Source organism: Nymphalis io, chromosome 6 (assembly GCF_905147045.1).
Source record: "Nymphalis io chromosome 6, ilAglIoxx1.1, whole genome shotgun sequence".
Lineage (NCBI taxonomy): Eukaryota > Metazoa > Arthropoda > Insecta > Lepidoptera > Nymphalidae > Nymphalis > Nymphalis io.
The window spans coordinates 13,647,438-13,659,052 of NC_065893.1; the positions used below are offsets into that span (position 1 = coordinate 13,647,438).

At 37.9% G+C, this 11,615-nt stretch overlaps 1 protein-coding gene across 1 annotated transcript; it reads left to right on the top strand.

The window, feature by feature from the left end:
- Positions 1-1,617: 1,617 nt before the first annotated feature.
- Positions 1,618-2,493, top strand: LOC126769246 (uncharacterized). Its single transcript, XM_050487883.1, has one exon. It carries the CDS (start codon positions 1,618-1,620, stop codon positions 2,491-2,493), a length of 876 nt encoding a protein of 291 aa, XP_050343840.1.
- The last annotated feature ends 9,122 nt before the right edge of the window (positions 2,494-11,615 follow it).

Sequence of the window (11,615 nt, forward strand, 5' to 3'; positions counted from 1 at the left end):
TAGCCCAAATCTTTTATAATATTGTGGTGTTATGATATCCATTAGCGATACACCTTAATGACACAAAGACGCAGTCATCGTTGAATAATTGCAAAACATTTGAATAAAGCAAATTTTGATTTGATAACCAGGAATGCATAACAATCGTATCGCAACCATGTACTGAGAATGAACTACAAGGATGCTTTATTGATCCAAGAGCTACTATTTGCTTAATTTTTAAAATAAGAAGTCGGTGATTATTTAGAAATATTCTGCTCTTATCTGTTATCTGGTAAGTGTGTTCACACACACACTTGTGTAAAACCTGTAATATTTTTTTATAAATGTATTTTGCTTTCAATATCTAGATAGAAAAATAGATAAAGATAAATATAGATGGTCGACGCACAATATGTGATTCTAAAGTGCCTGGATAATGTAAGTCTCAACCGGAGATTGCAAGTGCGACCCAGGCCTGCTGGAACCGCGTATTATTTCAGGACAAGGCCTCTATCTAGTCCCGTCGATAAACGCAATATGCGCGAATGATACACAAACTAATGAACCAACAAACACATTTCCGCATTTATAATGCGTATATTGTAAAAAAATAAAATAATTTAAAAAAGTAAAAGACTAATTATCGTTCTATACAAACTTTGTATTTACTTGGCTATGGTTTTCAAAGCCTTGTGCCTGTCTGGTAAGTACTACTCATTCTTGTATTCCAGTTTTAAGGGTGAGTGAGCTAGTGTAATTACAGGTACGAAAGACAAAGCTTCTTAGCTGCCAAGGTTAGCGGCGCATTGGTCATGTAACTAAAGGCAATGTCTATTGTAGCGACTATTTCAACTACATGTTATGTATAATATTAAATAATCTCATCTAAAATCGAGAATCGAACGAGATTCAATAGTTAAATCGGTATGTTGTTTCCTCAATTTACATCTCCGTGGCGAATTCAGTAGCAGTATCGAGATCAGTAGCTACTAGTTTATATTGGAGATATTGGAAACTTGACTTCGGGAGACGCATTAATTATAATTGTTATACAATAGATTTATTGACAATTAGGACTGTTGTATTATACAAAATCAATTCTTATTAGGAATTTCACCTCGTAATAAAAATTATGAAACTGCATTGCAACTTAGCACTATCTTAAAAATATATCAATTATTGTCACAGCGTTCGGTTTAACGAATGTTATAAGTTGATGCATTAATATCTTGCAACGGTCTTTTATTTATTTATTTCTTTTGAACAATTTATGCATATTATAAACAATATCCTCTTCCCTCTCAGACTGCTTACTGAGTGCATGTGTTTATGGCTTGTTTGTGATTAAAATTGTTTGTTAAAGTTACAATTAAAAACAATAAATCCGTGCTATAAAATAGGAGTGCATGGTTATGCACCTTGTATATACCTTCTTATTGGCTAATAAGAAGGTATACGTTCATCGGGGCGCCTGGTACTTTGCGCCTAGTACAATCCGCTTCGTGGCTACGATTTATAAGGCCCCGCCTACCTCTTGCGAAATCCTGCTGCCCTGGTACTTTAAATACGATCACTTTTAATTATTTATTAAAAATAAAGTTGGGGTGACACTTTCTCAAGGGCATATATAGAAAAATGCCAATTGAACACTCCCCTCCGAAAACACCTACTCCTATGTTACAGCATTCTCAATCATCTCCGGATATAACCGGAGATTCCAATGTAACCATGAGGTCACAGAGACTAAAGCGTAAACGGGGAGATGACTTGGAATATTTTCTGAGCAAATTTGAAAATATGTTCACTACATGGACAGCCGCACAGGACGCGAAGTATGAATCACTACTAAGTACCGTCAACACAATCAGAGATCAGAACTCACAAATTTCATCGTCAATTGAGTTCATGAGTAACAAATACGATGAGCTGAAAATTAAATACGACACACTTATGCAAGAAAATCTAGAAGACAAAGCACAAATTAGAAATTTGGAGGAAAAAATAGAAATACTAGAAAGAAGAAGTCGTGCTACTTGTATAGAAATTAGAAATATTCCGAGTTTGAAAACCGAAAAAACGCAGGTATTACAAGATATTGTTAAATCACTTGGTGATGTGCTCAAAGTCGAGATTGACCCTTATGAAATACGAAACATCCACAGGGGGTTTTCAAAAAATGAGAAATCTAAACCATTAATTGTGGAATTTTCGTCGGTAATCATTAAGGACAAAATATTGAGCTCGGCAAAACGTTTCACTAAGGACAATAATGGCGACAGACTGAACACCAAGCACCTGAGCTTCGATGGACCTCAAAAAACAGTTTATGTGTCGGATTTCTTTACACCAAGCATGAAAAGACTCTATTTCCTTGCAAGAGATTTTGCTGCGAAAAATAAGTACAAGTTCTGCTGGGCTACTCCAGGTAGTATATTGTTACGTAAGAAAGAAAATGAGCCCTCAATTCGGTTAAAAAACGAACAAGACCTCAAGCGCTTGGAGACTACATAAGCGACTCGGGCTTATTATTACTGTATTCTTTTCTCTTAGTTATTAATCTATTGTTTGTATACACATTGCACACTCACACATATACATCACAAACTCAGTACTCATTTTTCTTTTTTAACTCAATTATAAGAAGCACTCAATCAATTATAAAACTTTATAGTATAATAAATGTTTATATAGCGAATTTACTAATGCTCATACCCACCTCACTTGATCTTATGCAACGAAAGCAAGAAAAGTATGAGACTAATTTAACATTTTTCATGACTCCTCCATACTGCATCTCTAATATTCGATTTTAATATAATGGCAGAATTAAATAATATTAATAACATTTATATATAATAACAACTTTGAATTAACAGACTTAAAATGTTGTGATCCGAAATATTGTTATACCATAATTTTGAACCCTAATGGTTATCTTAAAATATTGCAACAGAACATCAGAAGCGTAAATAAAAACTTTGACAGCTTAAATGTCCTACTATCGAGATTCAATTTCAACATTGACATAATTATTTTATCTGAATGCTGGCTTTCTAACGTCATTAATCTCCCCAACGTTCCGGGATACACGTGTTTTAGCACTTCAGTAAACTACAATTAAAACGATGGGGTCATTGTTATTTTGAATAATAATATAGATTTTAAAGTAGAAGAACCTAACATGCAGGAGGCTAATTGCCTCACAATAAAAATAAATAAAGACACGGTGATAATTGCCATATACAGACCTCCTAGTTTCCGCCTCTTAAATAATTTCATTGAATCTCTCCACAACTTGCTCGTGCAGCTCTCATCATACAAAAACATAACATTAATGGGAGACATCAATATTAATATTGCTGACTTAAATCAGGATACTTCGAATTATCTTGAAGTCCTGTCATTTTTTGGTTTAATCCCGGCATATTACACACCTACTAGAGCCAAAAGTTGCTTAGACCATATAATCTTTAAAACAAAACTATCATCTTTTACCTTCATCTTAATAACAGCAATAACGGATCACGAACCAATTATTTTATGTATGAATAAAAATACCAATAATATGTATAAAAAATTAAAATACTCATATAAATTAAATTTTGACAAATTAAAAGATGATTGTAATAATAATTTAGATTTTAGTGAGATATATAATATAAATAACAATCCAGATCAGTGCATGAACATATTTATTAACCTTATACAAAACATTATTTTGAAAAACACAATCACCAATAGACTTCCTCGAAGTAAAATAATTAAAAAACCCTGGATCACCATAGGTTTGCTGAAATGCATAAGAACTAGGGATAGAATGCACTACAAATTAAAGAAAGAGGTAAATAATGAGACTAAGAATTACATACAAACGTTACAGGAATTTTTGTAATCAAATTTAAAAAAAAATGTAAGAGGGACTACGAAAGAAATGAAATTAAAGCCGCTGGAAATAATAACAAAAAAATATGGAACGTAATAAAAAATATTAATAACTTAAATAAAACTACAAACCAACCTTTTGAACCTTAATATAAATAAAACACCCCTGGAATCAGTAAACTCAGTAAACAAATACTTTGCAAGCATAGGTGCTGATCTGGCCTCAAAAATAACCTCAAACCTACCAACCACCTCCACTAATACCTTTAGAACATCATCTATACAAAATTCATTCGTTCTCTTAAGCACTACAAAAGATGAAATATGTAGACTTATAATCGACCTAAAATCAAACTGTAGTCCTGGCTGGGATGGCATAACGTCCAAGGTAATCAAGTGTCTAAGTGAATTTATTGTGACTCCGCTCACCTACATTTTTAATAGATGTTTATCCGAAGGTATATTTCCTGTTTCTCTCAAGAAATCCATAGTTATACCCATCTTTAAAGCCGGAGACAGACCCTTGTATCAAATTACCGTCCAATCTCGATATTACCATCCCTCTCGAAAATACTTGAAAAAATTATAAATAATAGACTTGTTAAATATTTGGAAGATAAAAATTTAATCGCAGATACACAATATGGCTTTAGGAAAGGAAAATCAACCTCGGATGCAGTTCATTATCTTGCGGATTTCATAGTAGACAAATTAGACTTTAGAATTTGCCGTGTGGTGACGGCGACGAATATCACCACCCCATCTCATCCCGTGGGGGGCGTAGAAGTCAACCCGAGGGAATATACACCAGAGAACGGGCAGCAGCGTCTCTCTGAGTACTATGACTAACTTATTGCGATCGCCAACCCGTCTGCCAAGCGTGGCGATTATGGCATATCCCCTCATGATTCGCGCAACTAAACCACGGCCCATAGTCCCCGGCAGCCCTGCTATTCCTAGCCTTGGTAACAGCTGTGGTAACGGCGGGGCAGGGGGTGCTAAGAATCCCCGGCAGATTTCGTGTTACCAACACCGACGACCTCTGGCCCTGGCAACATATAACACGCGTACACTGCGGACCGACGAGAAGATCATCGAACTGGAGGAAGAATTGAGCAGGTTACACTGGGATATCGTCGGATTATCCGAAGTCCGAAGACAGGGGGAGGATACGATGATCCTGAAATCCGGTAACCTTCTCTATTTCCGAGAGGGCGATCAACTGTCTCAAGGTGGTGTCGGGTTCATAGTCCACAAGTACCTCGTTAACAACGTTGTGAAAATCGAGAGCGTGTCGGCTAGGGTGGCGTACCTTATACTCAGAATCACCAAGCGGTATTCTTTGAAGGTCATACAGGTATACGCGCCGACTTCGACACACTCCGACGAAGAGGTTGAGGTCATGTATGAGGATTTATCTAAAGCCATACATACCAACAAGACTCATTTCACTGTTGTAATGGGGGACTTCAACGCGAAGCTGGGCAAACGATTCGGTGATGAGTTAAAGGTGGGACCTCATGGAATTGGAGACCGCAACACTCGGGGCCAGATGTTGGCCGACTTTATGGAGAAGGAGGGACTCTTTATGATGAACTCCTTTTTCAAGAAGCCAGGTCAGCGTAAATGGACCTGGGTGAGCCCTGATGGGAAAACCAAGAATGAGATAGACTTCATCTTGTCGACGAGAAGACAAATATTTAATGACGTCTCCGTGATCAATGCAGTCAAAACTGGGAGCGATCACAGACTCGTAAGAGGCTCGTTAAATATCACTGTTAAACTCCAGAGGTCCCGACTGATGAAGTCTACGCTCCGACCATCACCTCTTCAAATCCGAAATCCCGAAGCCTTTCAGCTCGAACTCCAAAACCGATTCGATTGCCTAGCAGACTGCGAGGAAGTGGATACATACAACGACAGGCTTGTGGAAACTGTCCGTACGGCTGGGTCTAAGACCTTCAAGACCAGCCGTACAAAAGGAACCAAAAAGATCTCTGCCTCTACCCTACGGCTTATGGAGGAAAGACGGAAAATGATTCTGACGTCCCCAGCTGATGCTGCCGGCTATCGGCTGATCAACAGACAGATTTCAAAGTCTCTAACTCGCGACACTCGCCAATTTAATACAATGCGCATTAAAGAGGCCATCGAGCGGAACAAAGGCTCTAAAGTGTTCGCCAGAGATCTGTCTGTTGGTCAGAGTCAACTGACAAGGCTGAAAACTGAGGATGGCAGAATAGTCACGTCAAGATCTGAGCTGTTGGAAGAGGTTGAGAAGTTCTACGGTCAGCTGTACACGACAGCTCAATCACCTGTCAGTAGTCATGCTGCAGATCCCAGAGCAAGACTAACCCGACACTACACTGAAGATTTTCAGGACGTCAGTCTTTTCGAGATTAGAATGGCTCTCGGACAACTCAAAAACAACAAGGCACCTGGTGATGATGGTATTACAGCCGAGCTTCTGAAGCCGGGTGGTACACCGATCCTCAGGGCTCTTCAGAGACTTTTTAACTCCGTCATTGCCAAAGGTCAAACGCCAAAAGCATGGCACAGAAGTGTGGTGGTACTTTTCTTTAAGAAGGGTGATAAAACCCTTCTGAAGAATTACAGGCCCACCTCACTGCTGAGTCATGTTTACAAGTTGTTTTCGAGAGTCATTACGAATCGTCTCGAGCAAAGGCTTGACGACTTCCAGCCACCCGAACAAGCCGGATTCCGGAAAGGCTTTAGCACCATAGACCACATACATACGCTGCGGCAAGTTATACAGAAGACTGAGGAGTATAACCAGCCACTTTGCTTAGCGTTTGTGGACTATGAGAAAGCCTTTGATTCGATCGAAACCTGGGCCGTGCTGAATTCTCTTCAAAGGTGCCAAATTGATTATCGGTATATCAGGGTGTTAAAGTGCTTGTACGAGAACGCCACCATGTCGATCCGACTCCAGGATCAGAACTCAAAACCTATCCAACTGCAGAGAGGTGTAAGACAGGGAGACGTGATATCTCCGAAACTGTTTACCGCTGCATTGGAAGATGTTTTCAAGCTTCTGGACTGGAACGGACTTGGCATCAATATCAACGGCGAGTACATCACTCATCTTCGATTTGCCGATGACATTGTAATTATGGCTGTGACCTTGGAAGACCTCGGCACTATGCTCGATGACCTCAGCAGGGTTTCCCAACAAGTGGGTCTAAAAATGAACATGGACAAGACGAAAATCATGTCGAACATCCATGTTGCACCCACTCAAGTCAAGGTTGGAAATTCTGCACTCGAAGTTGTAGACAACTATGTCTACCTAGGTCAGACCATCCAACTAGGTAGGTCCAACTTCAAGAAAGAGGTCAATCGTCGAATTCAACTCGGCTGGGCAGCGTTCGGGAAGCTACACGATATCTTCTCATCCCAAATACCGCAGTGTCTCAAGTCGAAAGTCTTCGACCAGTGTGTGTTGCCAGTGATGACTTATGGATCAGAGACGTGGTCGCTCACAATGGGCCTCATAAGAAGGCCTAAGGTCACTCAAAGGGCAATGGAGAGGGCTATGCTTGGAGTTTCTCTGCGAGATCGAATCAGAAATGATGAAATCCGCAGGCGAACCAAAGTAACCGACATAGCCCGAAGAATTGCTAAATTGAAGTGGCAGTGGGCGGGGCACATTGCTCGCAGAACCGACGGCCGCTGGGGCAGAAAGGTTTTCGACTGGCGACCACGAACCGGAAGACGCAGCGTGGGCAGGCCCCCTACAAGGTGGACCGACGACTTAGAACGAGTCGCGGGAAGCCGTTGGATGCGGGCAGCGCAAGATCGGCCAACGTGGAAATCCTTGGAGGAGGCCTTTGTCCAGCAGTGGACGTCTTTCGGCTGGTGATGATGATGATGATGATGAAGTTAGACAATAAAGAAAAATGCCTAACTATTTTTATTGATCTTCAAAAGGCATTCGATACAGTCTCTGAATAAAATGATCGAGAAGCTAAACAGTTTAAGCATTAGAGATAGACAACTACAACTTTTACAAAATTATCTGCTAGGTCGCTCCCAGCAGGTTAAAATAGATGACGTTATCAGCAATGAGAGATTTGTCACTTATGGAATTCCGCAGGGTAGCATTTTAGGCCGAACTCTATTTCTTTGCTATATAAATGAACTTTGTAACCTAAAGCTAAGAAAGTGTAAAATAATATCATATGCAGATGATACCACACTTACATTTCACGGTAAAACATGGAATGAAGTATTTGAATTTGCACAAGAAGGTTTTAATACGGTTAATCACTGGATGGCTTATAATACCCTCACTCTGAATCCAAGTAAAACTCAATACATAGTTTTTTCAATACGCAACACACCTAATAATACAATATCACACCAATTAGTAGCTCATTCGTGTAATCTAGCAGATCATACCAAATGTACCTGTCCCGTTATTAATAAAATAGATCAAACTAAATACTTAGGTATAACAATTGATAAAAATCTTAATTTTAAAGGGCATCTAAAACAATTATGTCAAAAACTCAGAAAACTTACATATGTTTTCAAAAATATGAGGCATATCGCTGACTGGACCCTCATCTGGACTGTTTATATATCATTATGTCAATCTTTAATAGCATACTGTATAACAGTAAAACGCACATAATTGAAGTTGAAAGAGCTCAAAGAATGATACTTAAAATAGCTCTCTCTAAGCCACGCATATTTTCTACTGTAGACCTATATAGGGAAGCAAATGTTCTAGCAGTCAGAAAACTTTACATTTTGAAAATCATTTTAAAAAAACACTCCAGGATTAAGGCCTCACTGATTGATATAGCTGACTCTAAAAGATCTTATGAAGTATGTAAATCTGTAATGGTCAAAACATTTTTTGCCCAATAATTCTTTGATTTTAAAGCAGCCAGGCTTTACAATAAATTAAATAAATTACTCTCTATTTCAAATTTACTAAAATTCGCATGTAAGAGGAAATTAACTGACTGGCTTTTAAAACTGGACTATGAAGAGACAGAAAAATTATTAATTTAATACATTAATAATAAACAAGCAATTGTAGTAAAAAAAATAATCTACACACCATATATACACCATGTATACATACAAGACACACAGGCACAAACACACACACACACACACCCATACACATGCGCTCACACGCACATATTCACAAGCATACATTATCTTTTTATTTCTATTAGCATAAGTATAACTTATTACTAGATAATATATAGTAAAAGCTTTAGTGTTTCTCCTGTTTTCTATTAAATTAAACAAATAAATTGTTCCTTACTCAAGAGGGGGAGCCAGGAGACCCTTAGCACAGGGCAACCTAGTTTGGGCTCCTGTATCCCACATATAACTGTATTTATATATATTATAAAAAAAGAAAATGTAAACATTATTGTCTGTGGGAGAGATTAAAAAAATAAATTTAATTTATTTATAATATATACGTTAGTAACTACAATAGTATTTTACTGTAAAAAAAGACTTAGGTCTTAAAAAGTTTAAAAACCTTCTCCATTAATAAGATCACAGCATATTTGGGATTTTTCATGGTGATTATTCGGAGAAATCAACATTTTCTTTAAGTATATACAATATAAATAATAGTGCAAGCAGTCGGGTGAATTTCCATAGTGATGGAATGTCATACGCCCCGTTTAGCGCAAAGAGCGCAGGGGCTATGAGCGCAAAAGCTTATTCCGAATATTATGAAAAAGATATGTACGTACCTGATTTGCATTGACTACTTGGCATTATTTTTTTATTCTTAATATTTTGAGAAACAAATAAATAATAATATTTTATTTAAAAGAGGAAGTAGAAATAAGTGTTATTTTTAGTATATGTGTATTAATAATGGCCGAAAACGCACCTGCAGGGCCTCCGGTGCTGCAGATATCCATAAACAGAGGTAGTTACTCTTCATCAGTTGAGCCGTTTGTCTCTTTTAAAAAAAACTTAAAAAAAAACTTATTTCATAAAAAAAACCGGTTGGAAGGCTGAGTGAGCCAGTGTAACTACAGGCACAAATGGCATAACGTCTTAGTTCCTTAAGTTGGGGACGCATTGGTTATGTAACGAATGGTAAATATTAAACTTACTTACCAACGTATGGAGTGGTCCCCTTACCTATTTTATAAAAAAAACACATAGTAGAATGACATACGAAATATAAGTACAAAAGACCCTAATTCATAAAGAAGTTACTGGTACAAGTGAGCACGTATTATTACATGGTTAGTTTAAGATATCCCTTACTGTATAAAATTAAATTCCAACCAAGATTCCAGATTACTCCACACAATTACACTCAATTTGAGTCCGTAAATGTCGCCAGTCACGTCTACGTATCGAAACATGAGTGCTCGTTGAGACGCGACACACGTAACCGCTGAATGGGAGCTTGTACGACGACCCTAGTATTAGTATCTTTAATGGAACTGAAAAACATCGAATATTATACACATATTGCGATATTATTATCGATATATCATTGAAATATAATGACTTACGTGTATTATTAATCTTGAGCACACGTTGGTTACAAATGTAACTTTAATACAACAATAATATTTTACATTTTATTAATTTGTATTTAAAATCTATCTCGGGTATAATATAAAGTAATCTCGGGAAGATAAGCAGACCTTAAATTTACATATTTCAAGCAATTTGCTTATAATTTTGCTATATTAATCACTACAAACAGTTTTTGAATACCGAAGTTCCGATAAAAACTTCGCTGACATTCTTTCACGGATGCTTAGTGAATATCATAGATTATTAATGATCTCGACCAATGTAAATAACAGCCTGCTAATGTCCCACTGCTGGGCTGCCTCCTCTATTTTTTAAAGAGAAGGCTTGGAACTTACATGGGTTGGTGGAATACACATGTGCCAGAATTTCAGTGAAATTAGAGACATACAGGTTTTCTCTCGAAATTTTCCTTCACAGTCTCTTCACGAGATGAATTATAAACACAAATTAAGTACTTGACAATTCAGCAGTGTTGGCCCGGGTTTGAACCCACAATCGTCGTTTAAGATTCACGCGCTGTAACCATTATTCTATCTCGGGTTTTTTAAACAATGATATCGCGTCAATTCAATGATAATGTTGTTTATTTGGGTTTACGTATCTTATGGTTAGAATAGGCTATATGTATACGTCAGAGCGTCACGGTACCATGTGAAAGTGATCCCGTGGCGCTCCTCGTTAAGACGGAAACGGTACCGCTGGTTTTTATTTATTTATTATTTATTTTTAGTGGGTATTCCGATGTTCGGGGCGCACTCGGCGCCTTGGACACCGGCGAGCCCCACATAACCCCCACTGTTCTCGTGGGGGAAAAGGGTAACGCGTTTTTTCAGCGTTAAAAAAAAGGCTATATGTACACCCAGCAATCCATAGTGTGGCATTGCAGTGGGTGAGGCTCGAATAACGTGTTGTGGTTTGAACGTCAACTCAATCATTCGTCAATTAAACTCATAAATATGATCGCTAGCAGATTAGAGTGTATTATAAACTCCTACTGTAAATATTCGGCTGGACTTCCATTTAATATTAAGTTCATTTTTCTTTTATTATATTGCTGCGTCTTCGTCGCAAACCCGATTCGTATGTCGTAACGGTGAACCATATCACTCTCGCAGTAAGCTTCCCTCTCCGCCAACGGTCTCGTCGTGGTACATTTTCTATACTTCTGCTATATATTGTCATAAAAATAA